Source organism: Alternaria novae-zelandiae (assembly GCF_023758075.1).
Source record: "Alternaria novae-zelandiae strain BMP 2774 chromosome Unknown scaffold_15, whole genome shotgun sequence".
In the NCBI taxonomy this organism is placed as follows: domain Eukaryota; kingdom Fungi; phylum Ascomycota; class Dothideomycetes; order Pleosporales; family Pleosporaceae; genus Alternaria; species Alternaria novae-zelandiae.
In genome coordinates, this window is record NW_026056975.1 from 538529 (window position 1) to 557862 (window position 19334).

General features: G+C 52.6%; 9 protein-coding genes across 9 annotated transcripts; 4 read left to right on the top strand and 5 right to left on the bottom strand.

The window, feature by feature from the left end:
* Positions 1-194: 194 nt before the first annotated feature.
* On the bottom strand, positions 195-1967 carry J4E88_007357 (uncharacterized protein; the record flags this gene model as incomplete). Its single annotated transcript, XM_049400974.1, has 4 exons — positions 195-1198; positions 1257-1296; positions 1348-1734; positions 1791-1967. The coding sequence occupies 4 exons, from the start codon at positions 1965-1967 to the stop codon at positions 195-197; spliced, it is 1608 nt and encodes a 535-aa protein (XP_049253286.1).
* Positions 1968-5160: 3193 nt separating this feature from the next.
* On the top strand, positions 5161-5583 carry J4E88_007358 (uncharacterized protein; the record flags this gene model as incomplete). Its single annotated transcript, XM_049400975.1, has 1 exon — positions 5161-5583. One exon carries the CDS (start codon positions 5161-5163, stop codon positions 5581-5583), a length of 423 nt encoding a protein of 140 aa, XP_049253287.1.
* A 342-nt stretch (positions 5584-5925) lies between these two features.
* Positions 5926-9373, bottom strand: POL3 (DNA-directed DNA polymerase delta; the record flags this gene model as incomplete). The annotated part of the gene is made up of 3 exons (XM_049400976.1): positions 5926-6685; positions 6734-8928; positions 8981-9373. The coding sequence occupies 3 exons, from the start codon at positions 9371-9373 to the stop codon at positions 5926-5928; spliced, it is 3348 nt and encodes a 1115-aa protein (XP_049253288.1).
* A 616-nt stretch (positions 9374-9989) lies between these two features.
* J4E88_007360 (uncharacterized protein) lies at positions 9990-10724 on the top strand (the record flags this gene model as incomplete). The annotated part of the gene is made up of 1 exon (XM_049400977.1): positions 9990-10724. One exon carries the CDS (start codon positions 9990-9992, stop codon positions 10722-10724), a length of 735 nt encoding a protein of 244 aa, XP_049253289.1.
* Positions 10725-11069: 345 nt separating this feature from the next.
* Positions 11070-12206, top strand: J4E88_007361 (uncharacterized protein; the record flags this gene model as incomplete). The annotated part of the gene is made up of 2 exons (XM_049400978.1): positions 11070-11997; positions 12046-12206. The coding sequence occupies 2 exons, from the start codon at positions 11070-11072 to the stop codon at positions 12204-12206; spliced, it is 1089 nt and encodes a 362-aa protein (XP_049253290.1).
* Positions 12207-12615: 409 nt separating this feature from the next.
* On the bottom strand, positions 12616-14236 carry J4E88_007362 (uncharacterized protein; the record flags this gene model as incomplete). The annotated part of the gene is made up of 2 exons (XM_049400979.1): positions 12616-14135; positions 14188-14236. The coding sequence occupies 2 exons, from the start codon at positions 14234-14236 to the stop codon at positions 12616-12618; spliced, it is 1569 nt and encodes a 522-aa protein (XP_049253291.1).
* Positions 14237-14775: 539 nt separating this feature from the next.
* On the bottom strand, positions 14776-16542 carry J4E88_007363 (uncharacterized protein; the record flags this gene model as incomplete). Its single annotated transcript, XM_049400980.1, has 1 exon — positions 14776-16542. One exon carries the CDS (start codon positions 16540-16542, stop codon positions 14776-14778), a length of 1767 nt encoding a protein of 588 aa, XP_049253292.1.
* A 247-nt stretch (positions 16543-16789) lies between these two features.
* J4E88_007364 (uncharacterized protein) lies at positions 16790-18320 on the top strand (the record flags this gene model as incomplete). The annotated part of the gene is made up of 2 exons (XM_049400981.1): positions 16790-17387; positions 17437-18320. 2 exons carry the CDS (start codon positions 16790-16792, stop codon positions 18318-18320), a joined length of 1482 nt encoding a protein of 493 aa, XP_049253293.1.
* Positions 18321-18476: 156 nt separating this feature from the next.
* Positions 18477-18836, bottom strand: J4E88_007365 (uncharacterized protein; the record flags this gene model as incomplete). The annotated part of the gene is made up of 2 exons (XM_049400982.1): positions 18477-18692; positions 18756-18836. 2 exons carry the CDS (start codon positions 18834-18836, stop codon positions 18477-18479), a joined length of 297 nt encoding a protein of 98 aa, XP_049253294.1.
* Between the last annotated feature and the right edge of the window lie 498 nt (positions 18837-19334).

Genomic DNA, 19334 nt, shown 5'->3' on the forward strand with positions numbered 1-19334 from the left:
TTCAGTTAGCCTACGATGATCGTCACCGTCTGGCAATCGGCAGTGATGACATTGGGACAAAAGATGAGAAGTAAGCAGGAAAGTAGACAGTCAACATAGCAGAACAATTGGGCATGTGCGCAGATCCGATGTAAAACATGAAGCTTTGAATGCGGGTACTATGTACATGTACAAGATACGAATGACCAGATCATTTACAAATCGTCCCGTGGTGGGCCGTTGAGCTTGAAGTAGCCGGGCTGGAGAACCTCAAACACGCCAGTAGGATCATACTTCTTGGAGATGGCCTTCAACTTAGCCTGATTCGCGGGACCGTAACCGGCAACGGGATCTTGCCATGGGCTGGCGTAGTTCATGTACAGGTAATCGGTCGCTTTGCCCTCGGCCTTGGCTGCGGCTACGCAGCGGTCCTTGACGCGCGCGGCGAACTTTTGCAGTCTGTCGTCGTCCGCACTGTTGGACCACTTCATGGCAACGAGAGCCAACATGAGGGGTCCTTCCTTTGGATCGAGCCCAAGCGCATTACCTCCCTTAGTGGCACCCTGCTCAATGATAGGCTCGGTAAGTACCTGGAGCGAAACAGCGGGGAGTAGATCCGCTGCGTCGAGCACATCGGTAATCTCCTCAAAGAAGATATCCTTAGTCACAGTGGCCATTTCCACGTCGAGCTTGGTCGTCCAGGTCCAGAATGCCTGTCGAAGACCTGCACCGCTGGCGGGGCCTTCCAAGATCGCCGTAAGGTTTGCGAGAGTGTTGATTCCGGTTGCGTCTGCAATCGCTCCTTTGATGCTGTTGTACTCGGCAAGAACTGGTGCGTCGGTAATAGGATCCGCATATTCAAGTTCAACTTGGGCAACCTCTCCGAGTTCAGCTCCACCCCAGCCAAACGACAGAATTTGGTGGGCTTTGCCGTCCTTCTTTGCGTTCATACCAAGATTGTAGTATGCCTTGATGAGAGCATCGGATTCGGTCGAGAGATATGTTCGCATACCACCCCACATGGTTGGCGCTCTAGGAAGAGCGTTGACGTTGAATTTCGTGACGATACCGAAGTTGTTGCCACCCCCTCGTAGAGCCCAGTAGAGGTCTGGGAAGGACTTCTGGCTGACGTTGATGATAAGCCCAGAAGCAGTGACCAGCTCGTATGAGATGACATTGTCGCATGCCAAACCATACATGCTTGAGAAGTACGAGATGCCTGTAGATGAAGTTTAGCCGCATGCTGACTAGTTGTCACGTGTTATCTTGATTCTTACCTCCGCCCAAAGTTAATCCACCCACACCGACACTTGCAACCTGGGTAATTGTCAGTGGCACGCTTCTCTTTCCTGCTAGAGTCTGACTTACTCGGCCACCAATGATGGTAACCTCATGTTTCTCGAGCTTCGTGTACACATCATACCATGTCTGGCCAGGCTCAAATGTGGCGCTTTTCCTGTCAGAAGATGCTACAGTCTTGTCCATCTTCTCAAAGCTAATCGTAATGCCACCCTCGATGTTTGAGCCGCCAGGCACTGCTGAGTGGCCTCCGCTCCTAACCGCAAAAGGACATTGCGTAAGACGAGATAGAAGGATGGAAGTCGAGACATCCAAAGCTTTCTCAGGCTTGAAGACACACTGAGGAGAGATCTGTCTTTGTTGGCCCGACCAGTAATCATTGATAAATGCACTATACGCAGCCTCAGACTGTGTCTCGACTTGGTCGTCACCAAAGATCAGCTTCAAAGAGTTGCACTGATGAGGGGTAAGCCGGTGAATTTCCAAAATAGCCAAGCATCAATAGCACTTACGGCAATGGAGCAGCCACTCAACAACGACCTCTCTACCAGAGGTGCAAGCTCAGGTATAGCCGAGACGTTGACACCATTGTCGAGCAATGCCTCCGTGATATTGAAGTCTGCGGGCTCGAAAGTAGCTTGTGACACAACGCCAGCTACCAAGGCAGCAGATGGGATGGCGTATCTCATCCTTTCGATAAGAGGAGCTGGGTCGACCGGAGACTTGACGAAAAGAATTGTCCGAATGCAACACGAATGCAACACGAATGCAACAGAAAAGTGTAGCGCGCAGGTAGGACCCCTTGAAATGACAGGGAAGAGTCCACAATGATGTTGGCAGTGACCCGATGATAGGGAATCACATCCTTTTATTTCTGTAATTTCGTATATAATTTCTCGGCGGATCCGACATTCCGGGGCTCCGCGGAAACTGTGCCCTGAATCGACAGTTTTGTTGGGGATTCTAGTCTTCTAGATTCAACCAGTCTCAGAAAAGATAAGCCAGCATGCAGTGTATCACAAGGGGGATTAACCCTGTCCCCACTAGGCCTGATCTCATTGGACCATTTGAATCTGTCAGTGTAGACGTAGACCTCGGCTTTTAGGGACATGTAGGAGGCTGCTCGTTCTCGTAGTATATTAACGTTGTGTACATTCGTAATTGTTCTCAGTATCGTTACATCTCGAAATCTGGAAGGCGAGAAGACCACATCCTTCGTTTCTTACTCGAACGAAAGTTGAGTTGCGCCCCGGGGCGCGGAACAGGATTACTTACCGAGACCAATATCAATCCTGGGTGTGAGCGGATGAAATCCTCGTCCAGTCATCGTGCATCGTGCATAACTGCGCCGTAACGCGGCAGCATCCTTCGCGTGGGGCAGCATCCTTCGCTTATATTGCACGTTCGCAGAGGCTCAGTACTACTCGAGCCAACCTTGAAATCGTTGGAAGAAGTGTAAGTGTCGAAGACAGAGGTCTGCAAATGCTGTCAACTACGTGTGGAGGAAGGTATGGAAGTCTACCTACTGGCGTCGTGGAGGTTGCAAAGTGTACGTGCACTAGTGAGGCTAGGGTGTCTCCGTCAATGCCGCTCGGCGGCTGGTAAGGCCCGCCTCGGCAGGCACGACCTGACCTTGGCACCAACGTTCCCGCATTCATCAAAAGTCCGAAGTGGTGGCTGAGCTACGTCGCTTTGAGCGCAAGAGGCGGCGCAGACCGCAGCTTGGTTCACGCCATGTTTCTACACACATCTGCTGTGCCAGGAGCATTGTTTGTCCGGAAAACATTACACAGCTTACTTTCCAGCTTTGTACACGTACGAACCGAGCCACCCGGGTGCGACCCCGCATGCGAAGTTTGGAAGCAAAGCTTCAGGACGATACCTATGATCAGACCTCGCCACCATAGGATCACGGTCTAGACGAGCCATCTGCTAAGCGACCATGAGCCGTGGGAAGCTCGTTCCAAGGGATCACCCTAAATCGCATATCATGCCGAGCCGTGCCCAAACCTCCGGTACGACAAACGCACGATGGATGAACGTACCGTGCCACATTATATGTGAATCTGCTCCTTCAGACCTATGCAGGTTGGCAGCGCTTGCAGAACAGGATTGTTGGTATCACTGGGGTATGATACGAATGGAATGATTGCAAAGGAAATGCTATTTGTTTTGCGACTGCAACTTACAACCGTCCCCTCGCCTCTGATAACTAAACCACTTTCTCTTCCATCCTCTCGAGCTGTACAAGTTATCCAGGTGTTCATACCATTCAATGTCAGAGACCCAGCCATGCCTTCCACGTACAGAGAAATCATCTCAGAGGCCGAGTTCTTTCGGACCGCCTACGTGATGGTGGCATTTGCTTCAGTCTTTATTCTTGCGCGCATCGGCATACAGGTGTGGATGCGCAGAGCTATGGAGATGCAGGACTATCTCCTGTACATGGCTTCCACCTTCTTCCTTGCAATGTCGATATGCTACCTCGTCATCATGCCTAAAACCTACCAGATATCAAAGGTTCAGGTTGGACAACTGCAGCCATGGCCAACGATACAATCCGACATCGTCATCTACGTTCGGTATATCTTCGCAACAACTACGTTATTCTGGCTAGCACTGTGGTCGGTAAAGCTATCGCTGTTAGCACTATACAAGAAGCTACTGCAGGGCCTCCCAAGTGTTTGGACAAGACTTTGGTGGTCAGTGTTCGCGTTCTGCATGATTGTAAGTTTGCCTCATTGCCTATCATTCCAGCCTCAACTAAAAGCTCTTATGTAGTCTCTCGTCGGTTGCATCATTTCCTACACAACTTCTTGTCCTGATTTCGGCGCCCTTATCCTTAAAGGAGAATGCTCAGCCAGCCCTCGAGCCGTTCGTGGCCAGCTTGCGAGCCTTTACATGTCCTACGGTGTTGATATCCTGTCAGACCTGATGAGTATGTTCTAGACCCCTGCCTTCTCAGTACAACGTTCGTATTAATGCTGCTAGTTATGTGTCTCCCCATACGCCTTGTCTGGAATCTTCAAATGGCACGCGCACAGAAGATAGCAGTCATCGCACTGTTCGCATCTGGCTTCGTATGCATCGCTTTCGCCACGCTGCGTGTTGTACAGATCGGCCTAAAGACGGGGAATAACACATCACCCAGTCCAACTTGGCTAGCTTTCTGGACGATTATTGAGTCAGCTGTAGCTGTCTGTATTGGTTGTTGTCCGGCTTTCGCTGTTTTCCTCCGCAGTGCCCATACACCTCACGTCTCTTACGATACGCATGGATACATTCGACACAATGTGAGCCGATCTGGGGCAGACCCGAACCGCCCAGACGCGATCAAGTTGAGTGCTGTTACTATCACCAGTAGCAGAAAGAAGGGTCCTGGGCACGACATATACTGGGATGACACACGAAGCAGCCAAGAAGCACTTGCGGCGGACAACAAGCACATCATGGTCACGACTACATTGGAGCAGAACAATCGTCGCTCAAATCTAGAACAATGACCTAGAAGGATACGGGAAAATCCTGATCCGTGTACCAGAAAGATGGAAGATACCAACCTTTAAACTACAGGCACCTATCGATAAAGAGCTTTAGGTGTTCGCGAGTATCAATGTCCACCAAGGTTATGTCATGGGCTATCTAGCAGACCATACGTTTTTATGACGATGTTTTAGAGAATAAACATGGCTGCCTGAGTTATTTTGGCCACACGATGAAGATAATCTTGCATTTCCCGCCCTTTCACTGCGCACATCACCGTGACTCACGACCTCTACTCAAGCTCCATCACATTCATAACTTCAAGAGCCTCCAACACCGCCTCCCCGAGCCTTACCCCAACTTCCAAGCGAACCTCAACCCCCAACGGTAGCCGCAATCATGTCCAATCTTCATGACAGCATACCAGCTCTCACAGCTCACCACCCACCCACACTCGCACTACCCCTGCTTCCAGACACCAAACCCACATCAACCCTCCTCACCACTCTCCGCGCCCACCAAGTCATGCTCACAGACCTCTACATCACACAAAATAACGCCTACGTCGTAGCCTACACGGCATTCAAGACTCAGTCCGCAGCAGCAGCAGGGCTGCCTTCCAAGGAGATACAGGAGGTCATTGCGAGACTGCTCGGACAGCAGAAAGAGATTTTGCTCTTCCAGACCTTCCTCTGGAGTTTTCAGATGTTTGTTGCTGGCCTGGAGAGCGGCGAGACGCATGATCTGGATGAGGGGCAAGCGCGTGGACAGGAGGAGTTTGGTAGTGGAGGGACGAGGGGCTTCGAGGGCATGTGGCGCTGATGCTTTTGCAATTCCAAGTCCAAAGCACTGAGGTCGTGTTGTGGCGATGTGCAAGGAACACCAGATGGGGAAAGAACTGTCGTGGTTAAGAGTCAGCCCATGAGCAAGGACGAAGCATCGAGGAAGGTTGAATGCGCTTCAGCATCTCCACTGAAACAAATGCGATATGCAAACAATGCGACAAAAGGTTGCAACAATATTCGTTTAGAAGTATACATGCTAATATCGCTACGCATCTTAAACATGCCCAGTGAGCCCCCTTAGTTATACAGACGGATATCCATGCCATCGAAACGCCAAAAACACCACATACTAACCACCTGCTGGTGTTACAATACTAAATCACCACAGCGCCGCGTCCTTGTCGAAACGCACAAGCTCTTTGCCTGCGTCTTCAACATCCTTCCTCGCCTTCATGCGCATGTAGAAAATCGGACAATCCTTGGATGCGCAGATGACTTCGCAGTGAACACTGCCTTGGCATCGCTGGCATTGGGTCCAAAGACGTGAGAAGCGGACCTCGAGCTCACTGACTTTGCCTAGCGTCTTTGTGTAGAGCTCGGCGATACGAGGTCGGCAGTTCTCACAAACGGCGCCGTCCTTCTCATGCGCAGCGGTAAGTGGCTTCTTGCATCCCATGCATGTCGATGTCTTCTTGGCGAATTTCATCAAACCACCCATCGTAGGTGCCGCGACGGTGATGGAACGCGTGTGATCACCAGTGAGCAACGATGCTGCCTTCTTCTCGCCTAGGATAGGCTCGAAGATTCTGCCCAGTGGCTTCGCCAGTTGGTTGTCCAAGTAGTAACGCGTGTCGATTGGTAAGTTGTTTTCGAGGACAAAGAGGGGATCCTCAGACTTCTCGAAGTTCTTCGCACCGGTGGCGGCTCGGATCATGACGTAGGCGACACGGTCTCCCAAAGCAGGCGCTGAACCGGCGTCGCGCTTCTTCATGCGTTCGGCAAGCTCGACGTGTGCTTGTTTGTTGGCGTAACCACCTGTTCCGTCCTTGTTCTCTTGCTTGGTCAGGGCTTTGGTGATGACAAGGTTAGACATGTCCACCTTATTCTGCAGCAGATCCGCAATGGTCTCCTTGACGAATCTATCCGATGTTAGTAGACGAAAGTGCGAAGATGGCGGAATGACTTACTCCTGGGCACCTTCTGGGTCCTGGTCGATCAAGAGCATGCGCAACGAAGTTTCGATGACAGTCTGGACCAGGCGGCAATTATCACGGCGGACCGTCTCAATGCCCTTCGTGTCCATCTTGTCCCACTTGTGCGGGTTCGTCCAGTAGAGACCAGCGTAACGCTTCTTGTTGATGAGCAGGTAGGGGAAGTAGACCTTCTCGAACTCCAGCTTGATTGGCTTGACGAACTTCGAAGAGACGTAGTCCGCAGCTTCCTCACCCAGCTTCATCGCCTCCGCTAGTTCGGACGTACCAAACTTCACCATGACGGAATCCGTGTCACCGTAGATGACCTCTGCGTCGTGTGTGTATCCGTTCGCGATGTTGTACTTTGCCTCGACTTCCGCCTTGGTCCTTTCAATCATTTGACGACCGAAACTTGTGGTACTACTGGCGATGGCAAGACACGGTAGCTTTCCGTTGGTAGCACCTGTCAGACCGTAAACCGAGTTGGCGCTGACCTTCAAGGCTAATTGACGACCGTTGAGCACAGCCTTCTTGAAAGGATCGGTCTCGATCGCCAACTCCTTCTTCGCCCTCTTACGCGCACCAAGCAATTCCTCCAGAATCTCAGTCAAGAGCCCCTTCCGGGTTTTCGCTGTGCAGAACATGTCACCGTTTGGTGTGACAATGTAGTCTTCGTCTTTCTTCATCTTGAGTTTCTCTACCGTCTGCTTGTCGAGCCAGGTCGTATAGCACAGGTTGTGGGCCTGCATGATACTGGGGTATAGCGATGCGAAATCGAGGGTCGCGACAGGTTCCTTGTAGTAGCCGCGCTTGGGTTCAATGACGGTCGCACCTTCGTACTGGTCACTGCTGTCGCCTTGGTTCGGAAGGTCGGGAACAATGAGTTGATGGTCGAGGGCTTTACGGAAGAGCTGGCTGATGAAGCGAACTTGTTGTCCACGGGCCAGAAGGTAATTGAAAGGCACACCTGTAACCCTAGCCATTTCTGTGTAGTTGACCAGACACATGAGCTTGTCGAGCAATCGCTGCGGTAGATAGGCATCCTTCAAACAGTATACAGCCAATCGTCGCCGGGAGTTGGAGTCGCCGTTGAACAGCTCTGTGATCATGCTGTGGTGTACATCCTCCTTCTGCTCTTTCAAGAAGTGAGCGCACACCGAGTTGAGCGTGTAACTACGCAGTTGGTGGTCTCGCTGAATGAGCTGTAACAGGTCAAGCTGGAGACGACCGTTGGTGTTGGTAGTCTTCGTGTCTCGGTTTCCTAATTGCTTACTTGAGAAATTCGAGCTCTCTACCTTGGACTGTACTGTCTTTAGACGGGACCAATACGGGAACTTCTGTAGCTTGAGATGTTTTGCGCGGTCGAGCAGATACGGAAAGTCGAAGTTGTTGATGTTGTAGCCGATGATGACGTCTGGGTCGACCTCTTCTACGAAATCTCGCCACTTCATCAGCATCTCGCCCTCATCTTGGAACGACAAGACCTGTGTCGCAACGATGGGGCTGACTGTATCTAGACAGAATACGTTTCTGACAAAGGGTTTTGGCTCTCCGTATCTTGTAACGACGTTTGCGATCTGGATGACGGGGTCGACGTTGGCCTCCGGGAAGACACCTTTGCGGCCAGCGCACTCGATATCGAAGGAGAGGATGCGTAGGGGGGCGAGTTTGGCCCATTCGCCTTCAGATTGGTGGGCGATCAAATCGCTGTAGTGTAGCTGTGCCTCAATCTGGCAGTTGGAGTGTCGGTCGCGGGGGCTGATCATTCTGTATTTGCCTGCTGGAACTTCGACCCAGCACATACCGGCGACCTTGGTGTCGATCATAAAGCGCAGTACGTAGGCGATGTTGTCGAATGTGAGGATACCGTCTTCTCTGGCCGGCCAGAGGCGCTTGTAGTTGGCATTGCCCTTTTGCACCATCATGCGCACGCGATTGATCATTTTCGGATCAGTCACAGTAATCTTTAGGTATGGGCTCTTCTGGTTTCCCTGGAAGCGCAAGATGTTCTCTCTCATGCACATTTGTACCGACGCGATGACAGCTGAGTGTTGGTTGAAGTTTTTCTGGCATTCGCTCTCGAGAAAGACCTTGAACGGTTCGCAGTCTTCTTTGTGGAAGTTGAGAGGTGCGGCGACGTAGAAGTAATGTTGGAAGCCAGTGACGTGGACGAGGACGGAGTGGCCAGTCTATGATATACGGTCAGTCAAAGTCGATATATGCCATGTGCACGCTTCTCACCTCTGTGACACCAAAGAGCTTGACGGTTGTTTTTCCACCATTTAATACGCCCTCTTCAGCCTCGATCTGTTGGAAGACAAGGTTTTGCGTCATCTCATTGAAGTCCTCGGGCAAGGCAGGCCGCCGCCATTGCTGGTCCTTCTCTGTGTTGTCCTTCTTCAGCGTCTCCATGTCCTGCGTCATCTTCTCCAGCGTCTCCTCGAACTGGCTCGGGCCCACCTGGCTCGAGTTGAAGGAGCCATTGACCGTCTTGGTGGGCGGTCTACTCTTGTCATTGCCGTTCTGGAGCTTCAGCTTCTTGGACGAGTGGGGCGACGGCTGGACATTGGTGCGTGTGCTGGATGTTTCGGCGAGGGCGCGCTTCGCCGGCGCTCTTGTGACGGCTCCTGGCATCTTGAGGATGTGGCGGACAGATACAACACCCAAGCGCGTGATAAGGGAGGGTTGGTGGGTGTGTGTTTGTTGTTGGTGGAGTAGATGGAAGGCGCCCAGGGAGAACGCGAAAGCGTGTCGCAGGCGCGAGCGCGTCATCCCTGCTAATTGATTTGCGCCACGCTAGCCGTCGCCTGCCATCCACGCTCCCATCCCAACCCTCTCCGCACCCTTTGCATCACCACGCACACGCGTCAACGTCCAGGGTTCCTCAGTGAGCTCATTTCAATATTTGCATTCAAATCTCCTCGCTAGCTCGCCTCTAGATATTACCTGCAGCCTTGTCACCATGTCGTTCACGCCCCCAGTCACATAAAGCCTTATAGTGGACTTGCGTTATAACGCTGTTTCCTTCAAACTCTGACACTCGTCTTCTTCATCAGGATGCGATACCACATTGGGATGCTATGCCAAGAGCTAGGCATCAGCAGAGTTGTCCGCGAGACTTGTAGGCGATGGCGTTTTATGGGTCTTTAGTCATTCGATCCTACTAACCTCATACATAAATTCCCTGTCTCCCCCGACATACTCCCCGTAAGGTACACCTGCACTTATACCACTTCGGTTTACTTTCAATATGGCCGCGAGCAACGACGTCATTGTTTCTCCTTGCGAGACGGAACGAGACTTTAGGCAAGCGCAGCATTGTCTTTCCGAAGCCTTCGGTCACCAAGCAAAAGATGCCCTATGGCAACTGATGACACCCGGCTGGGACACGGAAGAAGGGCAGGCGAAGCAAGCTCAGATCCTGATGAAGAGATGGCAGTCCATCACCACCAACAAAGACGGACAACCCAATGCCCTCTATCTCAAGGCTACCGTGCCTGATCCGGATAAGCAGGGCGAAAGACGAGTCGCTGGGATAGCCATCTGGAAGCAGCTATCGTTCGTGGAGGGCTACGGCGACCCGTTCTACGGCGACATGGAGGAAGCTCTCACTGATTACGACGACCTGAAACGGCGGTTTGCAACACAAATGTTCAACTCACTATGGAAACGACGTATCGCATACATGCGAGAGGTCGAGAAATCAGGTCGCAATCCGCCCGCTATCTTCACACTGGACTGTTGTGCTGTTGATCCAGCATACCAGCGTCGCGGCATTGCTGCTAAGCTAGTTGAGGTCGGCCTTGAAGAGGCAAAGAAGAGGGGCAACTTGGAGTGCACAACAGAAGGAAGCACTATGGGAAGACCCGTGTACAGGAGATTGGGATTCAAGGATGAGGGTACAGGAGATATCCCGTGGGAGGTGGACGCAGAGTTCGAGACCTGGGACAAGCCGCCGAACGTCTTCTTGAGGACATGGGCTTGATCAGCCGCAGTCCCACTGACCATCTAAACTCGTGCCGAATACAGTACGTAACAAAACATTTCGACATATCAAAGTGACACATATTCATCGCGGCCATCTCCGTCAACGGCTCCATAGCTTCTTGCCGCTTGGGGAAGGTGGGATGCTGGACGCCCGGTAGTGGGGCAATTCGAGCTACCCCACCAGGGTCAAAACATCCACGATACGTCTCGTCTGTCAGATCAAGCGGCCTAACAATTCTTTGGCTTCTCTTTCACTCCCAATAGCGCGTTTGAAGTGTCAATACACCACCACAGCACCTTCCACTCATACGTTGACGCGTAAAACGCGTCCCCATCCGCCAGCATGACAATCGTAGACGTCCACACCCATGTTTACCCTCCCAAATACATGGAGCTACTACGCTCACGAACAACCGTACCATACGTTCGAACATTCCCCGATGCACCAGACTCAGCTCGTCTCATCATCCTTCCCGGAGAAGATGACCCTTCAACACCGTCAACCTCCCGCGGCCGCCCAATTGGCTCCGAATACTACGAGATTAAAGAAAAGATAGCCTTTATGGACCTGCACAAGATTGACAAATCCGTCATCTCGTTAGCAAACCCTTGGCTAGACTTCGTTCCCGCAGAGGAAGCAGGCGAAGCCGCGAAGAAGATCAACGACGATGTCAATGACCAGTGCTCCCAGTATCCCGGCCGATTGTACTTCTTCGGCACCCTCCCACTTTCCGCATCGCCCGAAGTCATAACCGCCGAGATCGAACGACTAAGCACACTCAAGTATGCGCGTGGTGTCATCATGGGAACCTCAGGCCTTGGGCAAGGTCTAGACGATGAGAACCTCGATCCTGTATACGCAGCATTGGAGAAGCACCAACAACTCATCTTCCTCCACCCACACTACGGTCTACCTACATCCGTCTATGGACCGCGAGCGAGCGAATACGGACACGTCCTACCACTAGCGCTCGGCTTCCCATTGGAGACAACCATCGCGGTGACGAGAATGTTGTTGAGCGGCGTTTGGGATCGGTTCACAAAGCTCAGCGTACTACTGGCACATTCTGGAGGTACACTACCGTTCCTCGCAGGTCGCATCGAGTCGTGCATCTTGCATGATGGACATTTGAAGAAGCATGGCAAGACACAGAACAGGAGGGATGTATGGGATATCCTGAAGACAAACATCTACCTGGATGCTGTCATTTACTCGGAAGTGGGATTGAAGGCAGCCCTTGATGCATCAGGGTCTGATCGGTTATTGTTTGGTAAGCATCACTACACGTATATGTGAGACTAGGAGCTAACAGTAGCAGGCACTGATCACCCATTCTTCCCACCGCTGGAAGAAGACGCGAAGGAGTGGCACAGTGTCAACGCAAACTATGGGGCTATCTCGAAAGCCTTTTCGACGGATGACAAGAAAGCGAAGGATGTTCTTGGTGGGAATGCGGTGCGGATATTACGGTTGGACTGATCATAGCACTTCAAATTCATGCAATGATATCTGGATCCCCATGTCATGTTTGTCTACTTTACATTCCCATTTCTATTTCCCATGTTCTAAGTGTCTGACGTCCTTGCTCATCGCACTGAGGTCTCCGTGGATGCCGTGACCCCTAGGGATTCATGGCGCCTTTCCCTCCTACGTTGAATCAACGCTGCCACGTTCGTGAACTCTCGGATAGGCCTGGCTCCAACAAGATACTTCTAGGCCGCAGAGTACGTAGCGAAGCGCTCATGTAGACCCCCTGGTGGCATGCACATGGTAGATACGGTGCTGCGTTGTGTATATGTTCTTTCAATCTCTATAAAACCCATGGCTTTGTATCGCATGTGGAGGGAATGAAGGGGGAATGATAGCATAAGATTAACACAAGCTACACTCAAGCCGCCTTATCATCGCCCTTGCCTCCCGCAGCCTCCACCAACTCATCAAATATCTGCTTCATCCACTTCTCCTCGCTCTTGATCGTCGCACTGACAACCCTGATAACATACAATCCACCCACAACCGTGCTTGTCAGGAAGAAATCGCCCTTGCTGTTAATCTTCTCGTAAACCTCCTTCGTCTTCTGATTAACCATCTCTTTGTACTGCGCCTCGGCATCAGTATGGAAGTCATTCTGCAGTGCCTCGTGCGACGGGTCCGCCTGATTTGCCGCTTTCGCCGCCCCCGAAGCCATGTTCGGCTTAACCTGGAATGTGACGAGTCCAAACGCCGGTTCCGTAGTTACGCTGAACAAATCCGGCTTCGAAAGCAGGAGCTCATGGAAGTACTCTCCCAACTTGATGTGCTTCCTGATGAACTGCCTCAGACCGTTAACCCCATAACTCCTCAACACAAACCAAACCTTCAGACTCCTAAACCTCCGACCGAGCGGGATCTGCCAATCCCTGTAGTCCGTAACAAGACCTTGTTCAGAATGAGGGTTGCGCAGGTAACTAGGCGTAATACTATACGTATCCATCAAATCCCTCCTCTTCTTGACAAAAAACGCCGAGCAATCAAAGTTGACCAACAGCCACTTGTGCAAATTGAAGTTGAACGAGTCAAACGCCGCAATCGGCTTGCACAAATGCTGATACTCGGGACACACGAGCGCAGAGCCCGCATACGCGGCATCGACATGAATCCAGAGGTCAGGAAACTCTTTCGCGAGCGCCGCGATACCTTCCAAGTCGTCGGTAGCGCACGTCCCCGTGCTACCAATCGTGACGGTGAAGTAAAACGGTTCCAGCCCCTTTGCACGGCACTCTTCGATGGTTTTACGCAGCGCAGAGGCCGTGACGCTGTAGTTGGATTCCTTGGATGCGGGAACACTGCGGTATCTGGTTCCTGCGATCACAGCCGCTTTCTGCGTACTCGAATGCGCGTGTTCGGAGCCCAAAGCAACGAGCTTACCCCGGATATCAGCTGCTTTGTCCATCCTCTCTTCGCCTTCTGGCATATCGCCTAGTTTACGGCGGATGAGGCGTTCGCGGGCGGCAACGAGGGCGGTTAGTACGACTTCACTGGCGGTACCTTGGATGATGCCTCCGCCCTCGCCGTCACTGAGGAAGTCGTTCGGCAGTGCGATGAGCTTGGCGATCCAGTCCATGACAACGGTTTCTAGCTCTGTAATCGCGGGCGAGCAGATCCAGTTGAAGGCTGCGGCGTTGAAGGCCCCGCTGTACATGTCGCCTATCATGGCTTCGAAGGACGAGTTGCACGGGAAGAAGGCCATGAATTTGGGGCTTTGCCAGTGGGTTAGGCCTGGCATGATGACACGGTCGATGTCTGCTTGAATGGTCTCCCATGCTTCGCCTTCTTCAGGTGTCGAGGCGGGGAGTAGCGGGCGCAGGTAGCCTGGTTTGACGGAGGGGAGCACGGGGCGTTCCTCGAGGGTGTCGTAGTAGGTTGCGACTTGAGAGTAGGTCAATTTACGCTTCTATCAGGGGAGATTGGGAGTACGTACTCTCGTCAATGGCTCCTTTGGCCGCTTCGCGGAATTGTGAAGAATCCATGGCGGGGTAGTGGTATGAGGAGTAATGTGTGCAAGAGGACAAGAGGAGGGCAAGTTACCTCTCCAGACAATGGTTTATAAGTGTGGACAAGTGTCTTAGGATACGTGGGTATATATTCAATGTTGGCGTAAACGGGTACGTTGCGCTAGTTTTAAACGCATGTCCGATGTCGCTAATTCCGCGCTAATTACCTTCTTTGGCAGAGTACGTTTGTGGGCGGAATTGATGCGAATACTTGTAAAACCGCGTAGGGCGTAGGGCGCGAAATTTCTTGTTAAGGTGTAGCTATACGTGACACAATTAGGCGGCCATTCGGTGCAGCAAGAAGCCGAAGTGCCGTAGACGAAGGCTGTCATCTGTCGAATAGACCAAAGGGGCAAACGTGGCGATCGCATCGGAGCAGACAGGAGAAGTTGACAATTCGGAAATGGCGACAGATAAAACGTCGAGAGATGCATATCAATCATTGATAACGGGTATACCTATACGCCTCGCTATGATTACAATCCACTGAACACCAGAACGACTTTTGTTCTTCATTAGTATCGCTTGGCCACCTCAACACCAATATTCTCATCCGCGTTTGCAAAGCCACGCGCCCTAGGCGTGGACTTGCCTGCCACGTCCTGAGGAGCCTCGCCCTTGTACTCCCATCCTCCGTCCTGGGAGAAGAAGTCGACCTCATCGATGATGTCCCAGACGACGTCCTCGGCAATCTGCTCCTTGTATCGCTCGCCAATAGCCCGCAGTTTACGGCCATCTGGAATCTGCTGCTCGGTTGTATCGCCGTCGACCATCTGAGTATCCTTTTCGCGCTGCTGTACCATCTCTTCGGGTGGACACCAGAAGTCAGGACCGAAGTTGACTTGGGCAACACCACCGTTGAACAGTGAGATGGCTGGCAGATATCCTACCATGCCGTCATCAAAGCCTGTTCGCGCACCAGCTTTGATAGCTTCGACCGAGGGTATACTAGCAGGAGGGAGGAAGGCTAGGAGATTCTCGAAAGCGATGCCAACCTCCTCACCATTCTTGTAGACTTTGATATGCGAGTGTGGTAGCGATCGTACACTGACGTCTTCGTGATTCGGCGAGGGGTGTATCTTGGGCACCGGACCGCGGTCGTGATAGGCCTCCACCATCTTTGTAACTTGGTAGTCGAGCTGCTCGAAGTAGAAGTTGCCTTTGTAGGGCACGGGTATGCGATCACGGATGATGTCGATGGGGCGGTCGAATGGGTCTTGATTGCTGACGGTGTCGAAACCATCTCCTAGATCGACGGCCGGGTTGTAGATGCCTTCGACGACCTTGCGATGCATTGAGAGCGACGGCAGCTGAATCTCAAGCCCAATAACATCGCCTTCTTGAACATGCTGATCTATAACATATTCAACAGGCATTGGCTTGCCATGCGGGGGCCTGGCCTTCATGTGCTTGCTCTTTGCGTTCTTGGGGAGCGGCTTGAAGATCTTGGAGGCGCGCGATCGATGTTGCGCCTCGAAGCGCGCGTCGGTGATGCCGTAGCTGTAGCCGTCGAAGCCCACGGGTCCGTCCAACGGCGCTTCCCTCCTTGCCCAACCCATTCTCACGTGGGGACCCGGTTTCGTCTCTCCCGTCTTAGGGTCAATAGGATCCTTTGGGCCGTCTTTGGGTATGCCTCTGAGCACCTTGACCTCATAGTATATCCTGCCTTCTCTCGCGACTACGTTCCCGCGTCCCATGCGCCAGCCCTTCTCCTGGGATACGATTGTCGCGCTGTTATCAAAATGAAACCATCTGTCGCAGTCCTCGTGGCTCATTCGCGGTCCATACGGCCTGGAGTCGCTCTGCCTGTAGTATTGCTTGTGACGGAAGAGCGGGTCGGCGACACAGTGGGTGTACTTGTAGCCCTTCTTGTTCCAGGCGATATCGTGTGGCTTCTTCAGCTCGGTAATGCCATCAGGCGCATACATAGGGTTCGGCTCATGTGACACCAGCGTGCTGTCCTTTGGCGCTTCGTAGTCGGAGGGTCTGGGCTCGGGGATGGAATATCGCATGGGTGAGTCGGCTGAGGGACGCTCTTTCTTGCTAGACTTTGCGCTCGGAGTGGCCTGGCGCGTCGACGCTGAAGCTTCGCGTTTCTTGATCGTCTCGCGCTTCTCTCTCTGCTCGCGCGCGGGAGCTTTCGGTCTGGCACGCGCTGCCGCATCCGGATTGGGGTTGAGCGGAGACGAGACAGCGGGCGCATTGTCTCCTTCGAGTGGCCGCCGCATTGGAGGCACGAGTGTGGGTGTATTGGAACGCGAAGGGGGGTGTGAGTCGGCCATGTTGAGGGTTGATGTAGCTGGAGTGGAAAGCGCGACAGCTGCTTGTAGCTATGTTGGAAGGCACGACCCTGGACATGCAAGTTGCGGCGCTAGGCAGACCCCACCAAAATTTATCCCGTTCTCGAACTTTTACTACTCACTGCCGCCAACTCTGAAAAGCGTCTGTAATACACCCACGATCACACTAAAACTTCAGAAAAAGACGTTGCGCCTCTTCTGATCCTCCGCTCGCGACCACATACCCACCATGCCGAAAGCACCCAAATCGCCTGGTGTGCGCGATCAGCGACACAACCCTCTAGCCGAAGAATATGCGCCCTCCGACCCGTGGAAGAACAAGGCGCCGAAGCGACAAAAGCGAAACAAGAGCGACAAGGAAGACGACGAGCAGAAATACGTAGACTCCAAGAGCTCGCGCAAAATCTTAGAAATTGGAAGAGAGCTAGAAGAGGAGGATGCGAGAGAGAACAAGGTCCGGCGACCGCAAGAAGCCAACCCAGCCTTCGACTTTGAGACACGCATGGGAGAGGATGACATGCCAGGAGAGGATTTGATCCAAGGCGAAGATGACGACGAAGCATGGGGCGAGGACGATGAGGAGGTGGAAGAGGTCGAGATCGATGCGAACGATCTGGCGGCGTGGAACAAGTTCATACCAACAGACGACAACCCCATCGTATGGCCTGGCGAGGAAGCGCAACAGTCAGGTCCCGGCACAGATCTCGCAGCGCTCATCCTCGAGAAGATCGCTGCGCATGAAGCCGGAGGCGAAGTACAGCAACCAGAAATTCAAGGCGGTGGTGCTCCAGAAGACGCAATCGAACTACCAGCAAAGGTCGTCGAAGGTACAACATCCTCACTACAAAAGCTCGTAACTCTACTAAGCCTGCACAGTATACTCAAAGATTGGATTAATTCTCAGCCGCTACAAGAGCGGCAAGCTGCCCAAGCCCTTCAAGATCCTGCCCACGATCCCCGCCTGGGAAACGCTTGTCGCCATCACACGTCCTGACGACTGGACACCGAACGCCACCTTCGCTGCGACCCGAATCTTCATCTCCAGAGACCCGCGAACGGCGCAGACCTTCCTCAACACCATACTGCTACCTTTGGTACAACAGAACATCCGGGAGACACACAAGCTCAATGTGCATCTGTACAACGCGCTGAAGAAGGCGCTCTACAAGCCCAGCGCCTTCTTCAAGGGTGTCGTATTCCCTATGCTCACGGACGTCACTTGCACCCAGCGCGACGCCACGATTGTAGCATCTGTTGTAGCCAAGGTCTCCGTCCCCGTCCTACACTCCGCCGCCGCCCTCCACCGTCTGTGTGAAATCGCCGCCGAGCAAATGTCATCCGACCCCGATGCCGCCGGCCCCTGCAACATCTTCATCAAGACCCTGCTCGAGAAGAAGTACGCCCTCCCCTTCAAGGTCATCGACGCGCTCGTCTTCCACTTCCTGCGCTTCCGCGGTGTGGGTGCCAGCAGTGCCGACGCCATGGACACGGAGTCTGTAGCAGGCGACCTCGGCAACACAGGCAAACTGCCCGTCATCTGGCATCAGTGCTTGCTTGCCTTTGCGCAAAGATACAGGAACGACATCACCGAGGACCAACGAGAGGCACTGCTCGACTTGCTGCTCACAAGAGGTCACAGGAGCATCAGCGTAGAGGTACGGAGGGAGTTGCTTCAAGGAAGAGGGCGGGGTGTTATGATCGAGCCGCCGGCTGTAGGCATCGATGGCGATGACACGATGATGATGGCTGTTGATGCATGATCTCGGAACAGCCAGTCCAGATGTTATGATGATGAGCATTTAATCGGCGTTACTAGACAGGAACATTTGCATTTTGTTTCTTGGGAGTTCAATTGATACTGAATATACCCATATCCACACGTAACCCCATGACCACCATATTACTTTGTCTTTCGTCTATTCACTCTTCACCTCAGCTTTTCCCTTGTAGAAAGCAACATACCCCTTGATCTTACTCATGCTTTCCAACGGCTCCGGGTAGTACCACGCTGCATCTTTCACTTCCGTCTTGTTGGCTGTGACGGTGTAGTAGCTTGCGTCTCCCTTGTATGGACAGTGCGTCTTAGTTGAAGTGGGGCTGAAGTGGTTGCTCTTGATGGTGCCGGGTGGGAACTGGCATGGATCAGATGGATTTAAGGGGCTTTTGATGGGCAAGAAAGGAGAAGGGTTGGTTACGTAGATGTTTCCGTCGACGACTTCGTAGGAGTCGGTCTCGGCTACTAGGATGCCGTTTACGGTTGCGGTCGCGTGTGGCATGGTTTATGTGGACCTGGGAGATGGGATTGAATAGGTTTCACGAGCAATTCTGCATGAATCGAAGTTCAGAGGACGAGTCTGGTTGTGATGTTGTGTAGCTACCTTGTTGCTAGTTGAGAGAGGGGAAGGTCTATCGATAAGCATCCACGGATGTGAGCGGGGTGAATCCATCCATGGATGCATGTCATCATCACCACCCTTTTTGGCAAGCTGAGCTTAGTCCGTATTTACGCTTCGTACTCGGCCTCTTTACTTATGTACTCTACTCCACTTTTTTCGCGTCGCCCAAATTCCTATCGTGAGGCAGGTCAGTGGTATTGCGAAAGCCCAGTAGATCCAGAACTGCTCTGACACTAGCCATTGCCCTTTTTGACCATCTTGGCCAGGCACGAAGTCAAAAAAGCTCATACTGAACACGGCCTGTGCATCGTCAGTCTTTGTACGTGGAATGCTCAGTATCTAGGTACCCACTGAGAGAAAAGTCGGAGGTAAAAAGGC